The sequence below is a fragment of the Serinus canaria genome, chromosome 5 (genome assembly GCF_022539315.1).
Source record: "Serinus canaria isolate serCan28SL12 chromosome 5, serCan2020, whole genome shotgun sequence".
NCBI lineage: Eukaryota > Metazoa > Chordata > Aves > Passeriformes > Fringillidae > Serinus > Serinus canaria.
In genome coordinates, this window is record NC_066319.1 from 23,585,914 (window position 1) to 23,602,908 (window position 16,995).

At 44.4% G+C, this 16,995-nt stretch overlaps 1 protein-coding gene across 3 annotated transcripts in view; it reads left to right on the forward strand.

Annotated features, from left to right (window-relative positions):
* The window catches only part of LRP4 (LDL receptor related protein 4), an 82,068-nt gene that overhangs the window by 51,022 nt on the left and 14,051 nt on the right, over positions 1-16,995 (forward strand). For 2 of the 3 annotated variants that reach the window (XM_030239887.2, XM_050974777.1), the window contains exons 4-23: positions 618-731; positions 1,156-1,272; positions 3,674-3,802; positions 4,148-4,267; positions 4,398-4,523; positions 6,797-6,922; positions 7,382-7,516; positions 7,691-7,816; positions 8,854-9,084; positions 9,343-9,499; positions 9,855-10,072; positions 10,883-11,059; positions 11,622-11,747; positions 12,456-12,664; positions 13,275-13,356; positions 13,980-14,085; positions 14,869-15,070; positions 15,430-15,619; positions 15,867-15,998; positions 16,675-16,815. In XM_030239887.2, the coding sequence (XP_030095747.2) occupies positions 618-731; positions 1,156-1,272; positions 3,674-3,802; positions 4,148-4,267; positions 4,398-4,523; positions 6,797-6,922; positions 7,382-7,516; positions 7,691-7,816; positions 8,854-9,084; positions 9,343-9,499; positions 9,855-10,072; positions 10,883-11,059; positions 11,622-11,747; positions 12,456-12,664; positions 13,275-13,356; positions 13,980-14,085; positions 14,869-15,070; positions 15,430-15,619; positions 15,867-15,998; positions 16,675-16,815 (2,964 nt within the window). The remainder of the gene's footprint in view (positions 1-617; positions 732-1,155; positions 1,273-3,673; positions 3,803-4,147; positions 4,268-4,397; positions 4,524-6,796; positions 6,923-7,381; positions 7,517-7,690; positions 7,817-8,853; positions 9,085-9,342; positions 9,500-9,854; positions 10,073-10,882; positions 11,060-11,621; positions 11,748-12,455; positions 12,665-13,274; positions 13,357-13,979; positions 14,086-14,868; positions 15,071-15,429; positions 15,620-15,866; positions 15,999-16,674; positions 16,816-16,995) is intronic. The other variant, XM_030239889.2, reaches the window with a different exon arrangement.

The following is a 16,995-nucleotide window of genomic DNA, read 5'->3' on the forward strand; positions in this document are numbered from 1 at the left end:
GGCTAGAGTCCTCAGATGCTAAATTTGCAGTCCTTTTAATTTCCTTACTTGTCTGCAGACAAGCTTCCTTAGGAGACTGGCAAGGAGAGTGGAATGAGGCTGCAAATACTGAGGTGTTCGCAAGAGGAAGTTCAAAGTTTCTCTCTCCCTCTTCAGTGAACATGTCCTTTGCTTTGACATTGGTGTGAAAAGAGGGTGGAAATACAACACTGCTAGCAGTTATCTGTTAGATAATGATAGAGACTATTAACTCATTTAAAAAGAGGTTTGGATTACCTTTTTTCCATGCAGGGTTATCTTGAGTCTGGCTTGGGACAGTGCTAGAATACATACTGGCATAGAATGGGTGGCTTCATCTCTCTGTTCCAGCTACTTCCTTCAACCTAAACCTCAAGTTTTAGAGCCTGCTGTACTGTTGGTGTGTGAACAGAGTGGAAAAGAGACACTCAAGAAATCTCCCAGTGCTTCTCCTGGTATTTGTTAGGAGAATCAGCTCTCCAGCATCACTGTTTCCTCAGAGGATGATGTTGATTGACTTGTAACATGTCACACATTTGGTGTCCAGCAAGCTAAATCTTCTTGCCTTGCCTTCACCTTACCTTGTTGTGTTCTTGCAGCTCCAAGGGAGTGTGAGGAAGATGAGTTCTCATGTCAGAATGGATACTGTATTCGCAGCCTGTGGCATTGTGATGGTGACAATGACTGTGGGGACAACAGTGATGAGCAGTGTGGTGAGTAAATGTAAATACTGCTCTCACAGTACTTTAAGAGGAGTTGTGCAGATTCTAGGATTCCCAGAACATGGCTAAGGCTCCCAGCTGGCTTTTCTGGGCTGAACTTGTGGGATATTTCATTCCGAGGGTTGCTTAGGGTCTTTGGTTCTGTGGCTTACCTGCCAGGCAAAAAAAATCACTTGAGACCTTTCATTCCTTGACATGGCATTGTGAATTCCCCTTGGATTCCTGTTGAATCCAGCACTCTCTGTCAGTTCAGTGAACAATGATGGTTTTGCTCGGGCCCTGCCTGATATGGGTATGTATGGTTTAATGGGCAGTCTTGTTTGTGGGTGCCCTAGGAGCTTCAGGAGGATGTTGTGGTGTTTTCCTTGGTACTCTGAGAAAAGCCAAGGCTTTGTTTGCATTGCTGTCTCTGCAGATATGAGAAAGTGCTCAGAGAAGGAGTTCCGTTGCAGTGACGGCAGCTGCATTGCTGAGCACTGGTTCTGTGATGGGGACACAGACTGCAAGGATGGCTCAGATGAAGAGAATTGCCGTAAGTGCTTTTCTTTGTAATCACAGGAAATAGCCCTTTGGACCTGCTCTTGCCTTGGGTTTTGGCATGTTTTCTGCAGCAAAGATCAAAAACAACTTAGTTCTGCCTGTACTGGCAGCTATGCTACCTTCTGGTGCCTGTCCCAGAGGGCACAAAAGAATGGTTTCTCTCTTGTGTTTCCTCACAGGCATACTTCATCTGTGTCTTGCTGCTTCTTTCTTCCCATAGCTGTGACCTTGAGTCAGAGCAGGAGGTTTATACTTTACTGAGTATTGCTCTCTATAAAACTGGGGGAGTTGAAGGGCAGCTGGAAGGCGAGAATACTATTCCCTTCTTTTTCCTCTTGTCTGATTCCAGACTGAAATTTTGGAAGTGGAGGGGTACTCTGCTTTTTGAAACCACCCTCAGGTACTGCACGCTGAAGACACCTCCTACCTGCCCAGTCTCTCTTCATGTAAATGCTTTTTGCAGGATGTTGCCCAACAAGTGACCGATGCTGAAGGAAGAGGGTGGTGTTGGTGCATGAGAACCCACAGCAGTTGTTTCCTTTTTCACCTTCACAGGCTTGTAGCAAGTGGGACAGGAGTTTGTGTCCCTTTCTAACCCACACTGCCTCTCTCCTGAGTCTGTGAGCACTGTCCATGTCTCTGGAGCTTGCAGTGATCCCTTCCCCCTCCCTGCTCTCAAAGGCATTTTGCAGAATTTGTTCTAGATAGCAGGAAACTTCAAAAGGCTCTGGGAGGGAGATGAGGGCCGCCAGCTCCTGAAGGGCAGGGGGAGTAGATGCATGGGGGAGTTGTCTTTTATCTTTCCAGATAATGAGACTTGGCAGAAAGCCAGGGGCTGCAAACATTTCTAAGCCAGGAAAGGACTCTAAGAGGAAGCCAGCCTCTTTCGCTCTCTGCCTTTCTTGTTCCCTTGCCTGTCACTTCACCGAAGGCCATGAATAGACCCTCTGGAAGGGAAGAGAGATGTTCCAATGTTGCCTCCTATGGGAATGCAGGGACACCCAGAAGTGCTGTCCCTGCTTCTCGGAGCTGAAATGCTATTTCAGTCCTAGCTGACAGTTGTCTCTATAAGACATTTTAAGTAACTTGCTAAGAAGTTCAGTTTGGCTACCTCCTGTTCTTTTATCTTCATCCATGTGGTTGTCATCTTTTTCTTATCTACAGTCATGTTTGTCATTCGTCTGGGACAAGGTGGGATTACACACTTCTTTTTTGTCTGGGTTTTTTCTTTTCTTTTTGTTTCTCTTGGGGATGTGTATGTTATAATTGAATCACACAGCATGATAATTTAAGGTACTGATTTAATTTTCTCAAGGTAACTGAAACACTCAGGCTCTTTTGGTGGGGAACACATTAACACACATTTTCATATCCAGCCACTGACACTCACTAAATTAAAGCTCTTAGCTCATGCCTTCAGGCTGTGCCCATTTCTTCAAGTTGAACAGGCAGGTGAATTTCACTTCCTAGACTACTCTTTCTTTTAAGTCTTTCTTTTCCTTTTTGTTTAATAGATTTATATTCAGAACTCCTCAGTTGGGAGACTTGTATATCTGAAACGTACAGTGGATTCTCCAAATAGTATGAGACGAGGTGTCAGATTCTGTTGTGAGGGACTCAAAATATTTTTCATGCCTTCCCACTTAGTGTACTGTTGAACAGAGAGCAGTAGGCAAATCCTTGACCATTAGATTGTTTGGCTTTACCCAGGGTCATCTCTCTGGCAGTGCTCCTTACTGAATAGGCATGGTTGTTTTGGCCAGAGCTTGAGAGGAGAGGGAGGGGGAAATCCTCAAAGGTCAGGTGCTGGCCTGGACACCCTGCTGCTTGCCTGCTTCCTTTGGTCTTCAAGTGCTTATTTTTGTTAAAATTTTAAAGGAATCATTCCCTAGTTTAACCTTGCATTCTGACATACCGCAGTCCTTAATATGGGGCTATCCCTAAGGTTTCTTTATTTTTCTGTTTTTCTATCTACCTTTTTTCAGATTTATTAAACAATTTAAACACTTTTTTGGCACTAAGACATAGTGCTTCAAGCACAAGATGGAAGGTGACTCTCTTGGATCCATTTTGAGGCTTTCCCATCAATTCTTCCTTCATATCTTTTTGCTTCTCAGGAATTTAATGGCTTTTGAGAAGTTCCATGTTTATAGCCTAATATCCTATGTAACTTTTTTTAAAATTGTATTTACTGGATCGTCCGCACGGGTCTTTACATATGAGTTTAACCTGCTTTTCAATGAAACAAAACCAGCATTCCTCTCTGTAATACAAATCATGCAGAGATAAGCAGCAATGAATACTTGCCAATCCATTATGGGGCTGAGAAGGTTGCCTCTAAACTAGGCTGTGCCTTGTCACCTCACATATTTTTCCTTTGATTCCCTTGTTAGCATCAGATGTTCCAGCTGCCACCTGCAGCTTGGAGGAGTTCCAGTGTGCATATGGACGCTGCATCTTGGACATCTACCACTGTGATGGTGATGATGACTGTGGGGACTGGTCTGATGAATCTGACTGCTGTAAGTTAGCACAGGGTGATGTCGTTGTCCAGGAATCAGAGTTGCAAACCTAAATGCATTTTGCATTGGCTGGAGAAGGGGTTACAATGTAGATGGCAATCTAATTGCTCACAGATAAGCTGGCTCCTTCATTATTAGGGGTTTTGTTTAACTCTGGAAAGTGAGAATAGTGATGAGAACTGTGTAGTTAGTACACTTCTGCTTACAAGAATTACTACAGTTTCCAGAAGAAATCTACTCAGGACCAAGTTCCTTAATAATGGGGGGTAAGGGTGAAACTGAGGAGCTTTGGGGATTGTTACATTGGTCTGAGTTTGGTCTTTTTGTGTTTTATCATCTCTGCAGCATCTCACCAGCCTTGTCGCTCTGGAGAGTTCATGTGCAACAGTGGCTTGTGCATTAATGCTGGCTGGAGGTGTGATGGCGACTTCGACTGTGATGACCAGTCAGATGAGAGGAACTGCAGTAAGTGCTGGGAACTGGTGGAAACATTCTGTTTCTGTGGATGCAAAAGAGTGTTTGGGACAGTTAGCTTTGGAATTGGGTCTCTTCTGATCCTTCTTGCTCGTCTGATGTTCCTTTTTTGGGCCCTCAGCTACATCTATGTGCACAGCTGACCAGTTCCGCTGTAAGTCAGGACGCTGTGTCCGTCTGTCCTGGCGTTGTGATGGGGAAGATGACTGCTCTGACAACAGTGATGAGGAGAACTGTGAGAACACAGGTTTGACCTGCTACCTTGCTTCTTAATAGCTAATTAAGTTTCCATCCTGATGGTAGTAGGTAGTAAAGTCTCTTTTGTATTGCTTCAGGGACTTCAGCCTAGAGTTTCTGTTGTTCCCAGAGAATGGGATCTGTAGGCTGTCTTATATGCTTGCCAACTTGAGCAGGTCTGTGTGCTTACAATAACTTTGGTGAAGGTGTTTTCTGGTCAAGTATATTTCTGTCTTGTCCTTACACTGTGAATTACCACAGAGCTCTGGAACAATTCCATTCAGACTTGGAAACATCACTAATGTACCAAGTTACTACCTTTGTCACATGGGCTATACCAACTTATGCCTTCTAAGTAGTTCTGGATAACTTTCCTGTTGCATTGTGAAGTTGCTGAACAATTCTAGCAGACAGTGGAATCAAGAAGGACATTTAGTGGAAGAGAATAACAAAACCTTTGTTTTAGAGGATTAAGGGCGTCAGCTTCCCCCTTAGATATTTGCTCAGGAGTTACTCTTTCTAGTATTCATTTCACATATAGCTATTCCTTTATGTGATAGTGGTTATGGGAGCCAGGAGGGTTTTGACACACTGTAGTGTTATGGTAGGATTCAAGGAATGTCTAGAATCTTCTCTTTTCCTTAAAGTCTTCAGGATGCCTATAGGTTTTGTTGAGGACTAGAGTGTGCTGGTCCATGAATTCATCCAAGTGAGTGCAACCCAGCTATGTGTACTGATCCTTCTTCATGAGTGCATTCTGAACAGTGGTTTTAGGGGTGACAGAATGGATCTGTGAAACTGTACCTCTTGTTTTGGGGCTGTAGAGGAATGGAGAGTGGCTGCTCTATGAGGACAGCTGAGCTCGGAGGACCTGAAGAGGCACACTTTGTAGTCGTTTGAGAGCAGCTGCTCTCCATTGGTCAGCTGTTGTGAACATCAGTGTGGTGATCCTGGAAAAAGCAATTGTACTTTAAGACAAGCTGGTAACCCTGTTTCCTCATCCTGATAACAGAGGTATTTAGAGGTACTGAAAGAAGCCAAGTCAAACTTCCAGAGCCATTGACATTCACTCTCCATATCAAACGAAACACAAGGTAGTTACTGTAAGGTTAGATGTGCAGTTCTACGTTAGGTCTATGGTGACAATGAAGGGTCTATGGCGAAAACTAAACTGGTTTTTCCAGGAAGTGTACTCGCTCATCTAAGCGAGATGGTGTGGTGTCCCAATGTCTGTAGCAAGAGTTAAAATCCTCTTGGCTTTAGAGTGGAGATATATTTTTATTTGCCATAGAGAAGATTCCTAAAATACTAGGCAATCAGCCGGTGTAAGGATCTTTATGTTCGATATGACAAATGAAGTCCAAGTTTCAGAATCCTTCATATACAGTATTCCTGTGCTCTGAAATGTGAATCTGCATGTTGTCTGGTTTTATGTTCCCACTTGGTGTGTCTGTAGTTCTTAACTGTACTTGTTAATCTCACAACTACCCTTTTCCACACTGTTTACAGGCAGTCTGCCAATCTGATTGTTTCTCTGCTGGTAACTGTATTGTCCTATTATCTTTGTAAGATTATCAGAGGGTGATGATTTAGGGACTGCTAATCAAGTTAGCTCAAGAAGTACAAGAAGTAAGAGGCAACAGGACAGTGCAATTATTGCTGAAGAAACAATTTGGCAAAGTCCCTACAAACAGTATTACTTTGCTTACAAGAATTCTGTACAGTCTCCTTGCCAACAGCAGAAGTTGAAGTGTGTAGGTCATGTGAAATCCTGTTGCCTGAGCTCAGATGTCAGGGATGCATGTAAATCTCATTCCAAGTCCATCAAAGTACAGCTAGGGCTAGACAAGATGTTCCTTCCTAGGCAGGCTTAGGATCCATAGCTCTGCTGGTGTGACAGATCAGAATATTAAAGTGAGGAAACTGATTCCTCCTTTGCACAGGCTGAGTAGAGTTGTGGATTCTGAAACCAAAGGGAGCTAAGCCAGGACCTTCCCATCATTCTAGGAGAAACTAGTCAGATGAACTTCACAGTAAAGCAGCAGTGGACTCAGACTGGCAGAGAGTTTGCAGTCCTCCAAATCAGCATAAAAGTATGCAGAGCAGTAAGGACTGCTAGATGAGCTGAATTCAAAGGAAGTGGGGGGGGTAATGTATTTGTGCTCATATGAAAAGTTTGTAATAAATCTTGGAAAATGTTCTGTATTCTTTTCTTCACCATGACTATTGTTCCATCAGTAAGCTGTGATGTGCTACATCTTCTCTTCCCTTCTTCTATTGCAGGCACTCCTCAGTGTGCCCCAGACCAGTTCCTGTGTGGGAACGGGCGTTGTATTGGCCAGAGGAAGCTGTGCAATGGAGCAAATGATTGTGGAGATGGCAGTGATGAGAGCCCACATCAAAACTGCCGTAAGTCCTCCCAAGTTCAGTCTTAGACATAAATGGAGGCTCATTAATGTGTGGGAGTCTGTCTGGTGTTACTGAAGGATGTGTGTAGGAGAGAAATTCTGAACTGTGATAATGGGAGCTAGTTAAAGATCCTAGTTTTTTGAGGAAAAAAACCTTGTTGGTTTTGCCAATTAAAGACTGCACACAAGGAATGACGGGGAAAAGATTATGATCTCAGATATCACCATTTGTCTGCAGAGACACTGAATCCTAAAAACATGTTAATTTGAACTCTGTTGTCCTGTTCAGTTGTGGCCTGCATGGGAGAGCTCTGGCTGCAAAGAGGAAGCTTCCAGCACAGCTTGTGTCCTCCCCCTCTTGTTCAGCCTGCTTTGAAGGGTGACTGCTGCCTAACAGCTGAAGGCAAGAGCAGCTGCCTTGTGGTTTCTGCTCAGTTATCTTCACATGTTTCTTCTGCAGGTCCAAGAACAGGGGAGGAGAATTGCAATGTCAACAATGGTGGCTGTGCTCAGAAATGCCAGATGGTGCGAGGGGTGGTGCAGTGCACTTGCCACACAGGTTACAGGCTCCTGGAAGATGGCCGATCATGCCAAGGTGGGTTTTTGGAGCAAGAGCCTCCTCCCCCAAAGCAAGAGCTGCTTTGGTATGTTTGAAATCAGTGGCTATGATAGGGTGAAAATCAGGGTATGAAAGCAGATGCAATCTATGAGTGAGATTTTTGGGTTTGTTCATGATCTATCTAATGCTAACTTTCTCTGTAACCTGCAGATGTGAATGAATGTGCTGAGGAAGGCTACTGCAGCCAAGGCTGTACCAACAGTGAAGGAGGCTTTCAATGCTGGTGTGAGCAAGGCTATGAGCTGCGACCTGACAAACGTAGCTGCAAAGCTCTAGGTAAAGGGGAGTTCACTCCAACAATACAGCTGGTGTGTGTCTGTTGGTCCAGTTCTCATAATGATGTCTTTAGTGCTTCACTGGCAACATTGTGCTGTTCACCAAACAAACATGTGAAAGAAAGGAGGTACTTGGATTTGTGTTTGATATGTCCATGCTGTTGATAAATTTTTGTGAAAATTTTGTGTGATTTTGACCATGGAGAGAGGTACTACACTGTTTCCTTTCCCTGGCAGGGAGACGACCCTTGCCTTTTCTTCCTAGTCCTTTGTCATTCCCTGTGACACAGAACCTGGGACAAAACAAGCTTTCTGTCTCTGTTCAGGAAGTGTCTTAGTCTTTCCAATGAGTGAGGTTGTATCACACCTCCTTGTGGTTTCACCCTTGATTCTGGTCACCAATCCTGAATGCTGTGAATGGCTGCTGTATGGCCATCTGCTGGGTTCTTTTAAAGATAGCTATACACTTCTTTAACTTTATTCCTCCTCTAAAGTAAGAGCTGAGGAATTAGAAATTTCACTTAAAGACTTTAGATTTCATTAGGAATTCACCTAGTGATATCCATAAAGGATGTTGATATTTTGGAGATGTTTTTTTGCATTGGAAATACCTGCTGAGTTTATATCTGGCTGAGGCAGATTTCAACTGTGTCCGGTCTGTAGTAGAAGGTGTAGTAAAGCATGTGTGTTTGCATGGCTAGGAAATGCATATAGGAAAAAGAAACTCTAGTCCAGCTGTCAAGCGGCTGTCCAGTGATATGGTTTCAGAGGCTGAGGGGAGGCAGGCTTAGGTAGGACCTGGAATGATTGCTTATTGCTGAGTTAATGTTTGCCAGAAGGTTTAAAACTGCTCGTCTTTGAGTTAGGACTGTGTATAGAGGATGTAAAACCAGCTCTCTGAAGTGTTTTGCACTTGAGGGGGTTGATTTCTGCTGCCAGTACTGCAAAACTCAGTTCTGGGACTCGGTGCAGATGGATGGTAGGCAGGACCCAGTCAAATGCTGTCAAATACTCCAGTGCTGTCTTCCTGTCTTCTAGGGCCAGAGCCCGTGCTGCTCTTTGCCAATCGAATTGATATCCGACAAGTGTTGCCTCATCGCTCTGAGTACACGCTGCTCCTGAACAACCTGGAAAATGCCATTGCCCTTGATTTCCACCACAGCAAGGAGCTGGTGTTCTGGTCTGATGTCACGCTTGATCGCATCATGAGGGCCAATCTGAATGGTAGCAATGTGGAAGAGGTGGTTTCCACAGGGCTGGAGAGCCCAGGTGCGTTACTGCAAAAAAGGCAACGGTATAGGGTGGGTGAGTGGAGGAAAGTGGGGACCCAGCATTCAGAACAAAGTGCATCTCCCTGAGGAAGCCTATGGGTTGGATGGAATGGGTGTTAGGTGAGTGTTGCCCTGGAGTTCATCTTGGCTCGCAGGAGAAGAAACTGGGCCTCTTCTGAGGTGGACAGAGAAAGGGAACTATTTTTCTGTGCAGATCCATGGTTTCATTTTCTGCTTAATTCTGTCTTGTACAAAGGTGGACTTGCTATTGATTGGATCCATGACAAATTATACTGGACAGACTCTGGGACATCTCGAATTGAGGTAGCAAACTTGGATGGCACTCACAGGAAAGTGCTTTTGTGGCAGAACCTGGAGAAGCCCCGAGCAATTGCCCTACATCCTATGGAGGGGTGAGTGAAAATATGGGAAACCGGGGGAAACCCCAGTGAGGTCTCCATGTAAGTGCTTTTTGTTGAACATAAAACTTCATTCTTGGTTGCAAAGGTTACCTCAAGACTTAAGACTTGAGTTGGCACTGACAGTTTGGGGAACCTGGCAATGTTGGGACCCTTCAGAGCCTTAATTCTGCTGTGGGCCCTTCAGCTTTCAGCAGGCTGGGTGTTACTTTTCACTTCTCCCATGGCATGTGACCCAGTCTCATGCTCAAGATCACAGACTGATGTTGCTCTGCCCTGATAGTGAGTGATGCTGGGTGCAATTATGTGGGCCACAAGTTTTCTAGCTGTCTCTCCCTGTCTCCTCCAGTACTATCTACTGGACTGACTGGGGCAACACTCCCCGCATTGAGTATTCCAACATGGATGGCTCTAATCGGCGCATCATTGCGGATACACACCTCTTCTGGCCCAATGGACTGACCATTGACTATGCAGGACATCGAATGTACTGGGTGGATGCCAAACATCATGTCATTGAGAGGGCTGACCTTGATGGACGCAATAGGAAGGCTGTTATTAGCCAAGGTAAGTGACAGGCTTTCTCCAGGGAGTGCTTTCTGCAGTAAAGACCACAGAGTAGCACAGTGCTGATCTGAGTTTGAGACACTGGCTCCTGCATCTGTGCTTGTCTGCTCTTGTGAGACTCCACCTGGAATGCTGCATCCATCTCTGGGGCTCCAAGCATAAAAAGAACATGGAACTGTTGGAGGAAGTCTAAAGGAGGGCCACAAAGTTGATAAGAGGATTGGTGCACTCCCCTACAAGGGCTGGAAAGAAAGTTGAGGCTGTTCAGCCTCAAGAGGAGAAGGTTGTATGGAGACCTCATTTCAACCTTCCAGTATCTGAAGAGAACCTGCTAGGAAGCAGGAAAGGGACTCTTCATCGGGAGCTATAGTGTTAGGACAAGGAGTACTGGATACAAACTAAAAGAGGGGAATTCAGGTTAGGTATTAGGAAGATATTTTTCACTTATGAGGATGGTGAAGTGGTGGAACAGGTTGCCCAGGGATGTTGCGAATGCCCCAGCCCTGGCGCTGTTCAAAGCCAGGTTGGATCAAGCCTTGAGCAACCTGGTCTAGTGGGAGGTGTCTCTTCCTGCCTATGGTGGGGGGATTGGGACTAGATGATCTTTAAAGTCCATTCCAGCCCCCTAATGTTCTATCTATGATTATAGGACAACAGAGAGGAATTGTCTGTTAAATTAGTGTAAAGTGTATTTGAGCAGGTTGAGTGTGGTGAAGCCTAAGGGGCAGTGAAAAGAGCTTTCCCTTGTCTCCCTGCTAGCCTGAGTCATGTTAGATGTGATCATATTCCTGTATTGGATGTCTATTGCAGGGCTCCCACACCCATTTGCTATCACTGTGTTTGAGGACAGTCTGTACTGGACAGACTGGCACACCAAGAGCATCAACAGTGCCAACAAATTCACAGGCAAGAACCAGGAGATTATCCGCAACAAACTCCACTTCCCTATGGACATCCACACGCTGCATCCTCAGCGTCAGCCAGCAGGTAACTGCAGAGAGGGTAGAAACTCATTTGAGCCAGTAGAAGACCCGGAGCCACCCACTTCCAGTAAAGCCGGGAGATGACATCCTGAACCCAGCATGTGGACACACCCCTGCCTGTGCCCGGGGCTGTGGCAGAACTTGCTCCGCCGCCCACTTGTTGAGGTCGCTCGGCCGGTACCTCGGAGTGTACCTTGGGTGTTACCGCAGCTCCCCCTGCTGACACCGGGGGTGGACGCCTTTCAGTAGGAAGTGCCTGAGGCTTGTTTACACAAGAGAAGTTTTGGGATGGGGAAAAGTCCTAAGTGGACGTGGTTATGACTGACATCTTCCTTACTCCTCCTCAGTTGCCATTATCTGCTCTCAAAGTGCATTGAGTTAAATGTTCATTTTAAAATTGAGCCTAAAAATTGAGTTAGTGCTTTAGTTTATATGCTTCCTTATTTTCAATTAACTTCTGGGTTGGGAAGTTATATCCATGTGGTCGTGACACCTCAACTAGTGTTTTTCCTCATTTCTTTACTCTTTGCTTTATGTGTGGTTGCTCTTGTCTTTGGCTACTTGAGCAGGGAGAAACCGTTGTGGGGACAACAACGGAGGCTGCACTCACCTCTGTCTGCCGAGCAGCAAGGATTACACCTGCGCCTGCCCCACGGGCTTCCGCAAGACCAGCAGCCATGCCTGTGCCCAGAGTAAGTGAGGTGGGACCACGTGCTCAGATGTTCAGTGGGTGGCAGAGGGCTGGCAGTGAGACTTAAGCATCAGCAGTATTTGCTTCCAAGGAAATGTAGCTGGATAGACTGAGGTAGAAGTATTAAGGGTCCTGCCAGAGGATGCTTCACCTCTTTGATGCATTCCCCTGTTCTGTATTCTCACTGCCCTCATGAGGCTTCATGGGTGGGGGTGCAGACAAATTCCATCCTTTGTCCTTATTTGAGGGCTGCGGTTGGGACCATGCTACCTGGCACAGCTGATTGTTTTTCTAAAATTCTCATAATGATTGTGTCAGTGATGAACAAAAAATTCAGTCCTCGTCATTGCCACATTTCTCTTAGTTTGCAATTATGTGAAAGAATTTGACCACCTATCTCCCAGATTCTCAAGAGCTATTTTAAAATAGCTATTTGATTTGGAGGGATGTCTGTGCCATCCTTTGATGAATATGATTGCCCTTGTTCCCTCAGCATAGGTTACACCCCAGGAGAGAGCTCACAACCACTCTGACCCCCCCTTGCCCATCCTCTCCCAGTGGTATTTTGCTTCCAATAAAAAAAAAGACCAAAGGCCAGTGAGAGATGATGCAGGTAGTTAAGGTTGTGGATGTAGCAGGGAATTGTCTGTCTATCACTTTATTGTTGAACTTAGAGAAATTAAAAGAAGACCTTTCGACCTTTGATCAGGTCTTGACAAGTTCCTGCTTTTTGCCCGAAGGATGGACATCCGTCGGATCAGCTTTGACACAGATGACCTGTCAGATGATGTCATCCCCCTTGCTGATGTTCGTAGTGCTGTGGCTCTAGATTGGGACTCAAAGGATGACTATGTCTACTGGACAGATGTTAGCACTGACTCAATCAGCCGAGCGAAATGGGATGGATCGAACCAGGAGGTACAGTGTTCACTGTGTGTGGAGGTCCTCTGGCCAGGAGACTCCTTGAGCATCAGATTTAAAGCCACTGGGATACACTGGCTTTTTAAGGTGCTGCAGTTCATGGTGGATCTTGTGTTCATTAGTTTGCCTGGTTCTGACAAACTAATGAGATCACTGCACACTTCATAAACAATTTGGTGTATGGAGAGCCTTGAATGGAGACATGAAGCATGGTGATTTGTGGGCTTTGTTCAATCCTTTTGTTGTAGCCCTAGAATCTGAAAGGAAGAAGTATTAAATCCTCTATTACGTTCTACATTTGGAGCAAGGATCATGCTCTTTGGAAATGGTTTCTGCACACACTTCTAGGCTGATGGTGCTATAAATGAGGCAAAGAGAGTTCAAAGTTTGGATTTGCAGTTTGTACATGCACCAAAAAAGTAGAAGTTTCTCTAAATAAAAGCCTTGTTTGGACTTCAAGGTCCTTAATGTTCTCTCTTGTATGGCATTGCTCTGCTCAGGCTTTTGCCTTTTGAAAGTTAACATTGTGAATAGGTAGTGCATTGGATAAGTACTTTCTCCCTAAGGTCTAATTTCACTAAAGATTTTTCTTTATGTTTTCATTTAGGTTGTGGTGGACACCAGCCTGGAAAGTCCAGCTGGACTTGCAATTGACTGGGTCACCAACAAACTGTACTGGACTGATGCAGGTACTGGGATCCTCTGCTTTACGTAGAGTTCCGTCTTCCTTATTAGTCATGAAAACTGAAAATCTGCTGGGTAGTTCTGTCTGTTTCATTCCAAATTTGTCTAATTTCTGTGTAGCAGAAAGATGGAGTTTCATGTCATGTGCTTCTGAGTGTGAATTGAGGCACAACCCTCAGTTTAATTCTCTTTGCAATATCTCCAGTACTAATTCTTCAAAAACATTCATCACTGTTGTCTTGCTGCTGGGCTTCTGATTGTGTGCATTTATGTATCTTCCAACAGTGTATCTTGGGGTGCAGCAGGTCATACTTGGAGCAGGTTCCCTGCTGGAGAGTCATAGTTAAGAGAGATGTAAGGAAGATTATTCTTGTCTGTCTAGCTGTTCTCTCATGGCATGGGGGTTTAGGTAAGAGGTGGATTATATACAGGACTCCATATCAGTGACAGCCGTAGAGGTGACTTTAGAGGATGGAAAATGACACTTTAAGCCGGAGTTCTTACCTGTCTTCCAGCTAAGAATACAGATGGATATAGGAGAAGAATGCATTGTTGTATGGAGGTTTTTTTGCCTTAGCACTTGCAATTCCAATTTCATTTCTGTTATTTTCTCTCTCGACTTTTGTAGGAACAGATCGGATAGAGGTGTCCAATACAGATGGGACCATGAGAACTGTTCTAATATGGGAGAACCTAGACAGACCTAGAGATATTGTGGTGGACCCTGTTGGAGGGTAAGAGAGTCTTTCTTCTGGGATGACATAACAATTCTTGCATGTCTAAAGTCTAAAGACTTTCTGGTTCTTTGGTTTTGTACAATTTTCTTTCTCGCTGTTGCCATTGTTCTACAACCTGCTAGTGACTGAAACTAGAGACGTGATTTTAGATGCTAATAGAACAAGATAAGCAGAGGTAATTGCCTGTTGTGCTGTGGAGCTTGCAGGAACCGGCTGGTGTTTTCATTTGTTTATCCTGAGGATGTAATAACTAAAGATGTGGTACAAAAAATGTTGAGAATGGGGCCATTTAGATATTTTCTATTTCTCTGTGAATTTGTCTTCAAGCTCCCTGCTTATTGACTTGAGTTTCAGTCAGAAGGATGTTCTCAGACCTTTTGGAGGTGGGGATACGGTGGGTAGGAAAAAGCTTGCCACCATTGCTTTAGAGGCGTTGAATGAAAGAGCGCTATTCTTTCCTTGAGTGGATTACTAGAAGACAAATGCAGCAGAAGTGTAAAGGGCTAGTGGTGTACATTGCTAAATCATCAGTTATTTTTTAGACTTTGACCTATTTTCTTGAATATTTTTCCTACACATTGTAATTAGGCCAGCCCATGGGCAGTAGAAGGTATATAAATTTGAGTATGATCTTAGGTACATTACAGGAACCCAAGTCTGGGCACGAGTACACCAATACTTTAATGCTTCTTCCTGCTAGAGCCTGAAGGCACCCGACTTGCTTGCTTCTCTGGCAGTGAAAGAGTGTGGGCATTCACTTCTATCTCGGCTTCTTCTTAGGTTCATGTACTGGACTGACTGGGGAGCTAACCCAAAAATTGAACGTGCTGGGATGGATGCCTCAAACCGCTTGGTGATCATTTCCTCCAACCTGACATGGCCCAATGGCTTGGCCATTGACTACGAGTCACAGCGCTTGTACTGGGCAGATGCAGGCATGAAGACCATCGAGTATGCCAGTCTGGATGGAAGCCACAGGAGGGTAAGGAAGCCATCTTTGAGGAGCAGGTCTGGGAGTCTGAACACAAAGTGATGATGGTTCCTGCCTCTTTTTCCAATGGAAAGGAAAATTTACAAATCAAAGTACACAGTGGTTTTCACTGAGAGAAAATAACTCCTTTTCAATTTGAAATTGTGTGAGGGAAGTATGAGGGCCAAGGTTGCCTCATCATACTCTTTTTGCTGTGATTGTATGTTATGATGTTGAGAGGGAGTAAGGGAAGCCTCTTCTCCTTAGGCTCTTCATAGTCACTAATACATATATATAAAAAATATATATTTAAAATATTTTAATTTATATAATATAATATTTTTCTTTGGGTGTGGGGGTAATCTGAGCAGGTGCTGATTGGAAACAATCTGCCTCACCCCTTTGGACTTACTCTTTATGGCGAGAGAATCTACTGGACAGACTGGCAGGCCAAAAGCATACAGAGCGCAGATAGGAGAACTGGGCAGAGTCGGGAAACGCTGCAGGACAATCTGGAGAATCTTATGGATATTCATGTTTTCCACCGGCACAGGCCACCAGGTACAGAGCTCACACCCAAGCCCCACTGAGCTGAGAGCTTGCTCAAGCTCTGCTGTCTGGCACGTTTTTTCTGCAAGCAGCTGACCTGTCAGCCCTCATTGTCTTATGTGTCTGTGTGGAGTATGAGGGCGTGAGAATTAACTATTGTCTTGGTATTTGAGGGCATTCTACAATGCGTCTCTGTACCTGCTGCATCTCTTTTTTGTGCTAGTGCTGCTGGCTCATGGATTTCTCATCTTTTCTGTAGTACATACAGCATGTGAAGTTAACAACGGAGGCTGCAGTCACCTGTGCCTTTTGGCACCTCTTCCAAAAGGCTACAGCTGTACTTGCCCTACAGGGATCAATCTGCAATCTGATGGCAAGACCTGCTCCCCTGGTGAGTGTTCTCTGTAGAATCCTCATTGCAGTTTTGTATCAGAGCTACATTTTGCCTCTGCCATGTTAGAGAAAAAATTTCACTTTTATGTGCTCACCTGCTTTATGCCTTGAAAAACCCATTTGGTGCCTGTACCATCAATTTCAGTGGGAATTACTATGAAGAAACTTAATAATAAATGGATTGATGAAGGAGACATTTTTCTTGAAATTATGTTGGCCAAGTAAACCAAATGTCACATTTTTTCCCATACTTTTGCCCCAATATTGAGGTGAATTCTTAAATTACAAGGTGATATATTCCTTAATAGGTCTGTATACACTCCTCCTGTGGACCCTCTTCTGTGGACGGTAGAAGGCACTTGGCTTCAGGCCATGGAACATCCACTTTTCCTCCCTACCAGAAAAAAAGTTAATCCTAATTTCAATTTCCCACACATATTAGCAGAAGTAACTCTTCTGTGAGTGTTATGCCTTTCAACTTGGATGTAAAGAAGCATTAAGTGATGCTCAAAAAAGTGATCCTTTTGTACACAGACTGTCCATAAGCCAAGATCTGTCTGAGACACTTTCCCTTTTCCACTGAAGTGGTTGTAAACTCTAGAATATTGATAAATGATGCCTACAGTTGACTGAACTTGTCCCTCACTAATATCTGTCCATTGTCCACTCTGCAGGAATGACCAGCTTTCTGATCTTTGCCAGAAGGACTGACATCCGGATGGTCTCTCTGGATATCCCCTACTTTGCAGATGTTGTTGTCTCAGTCAATGTCACCATGAAGAACACCATTGCAATTGGAGTGGATCCTCATGAAGGTCTGAACTTCTTACTGTATCTGACTGTGTTTGAAAGGCAACAAGTTACTTCCTATCTAAATCCCTGAGTAAAGACCCACCACAGATCTTATTGTAGGCTGTGGATTTGGGTAGGTTTTTATTTTCCTTGTATGTGCTGCAGATAATTTGTTTCCAGTGAGGAAAGGAATATCCTTACAT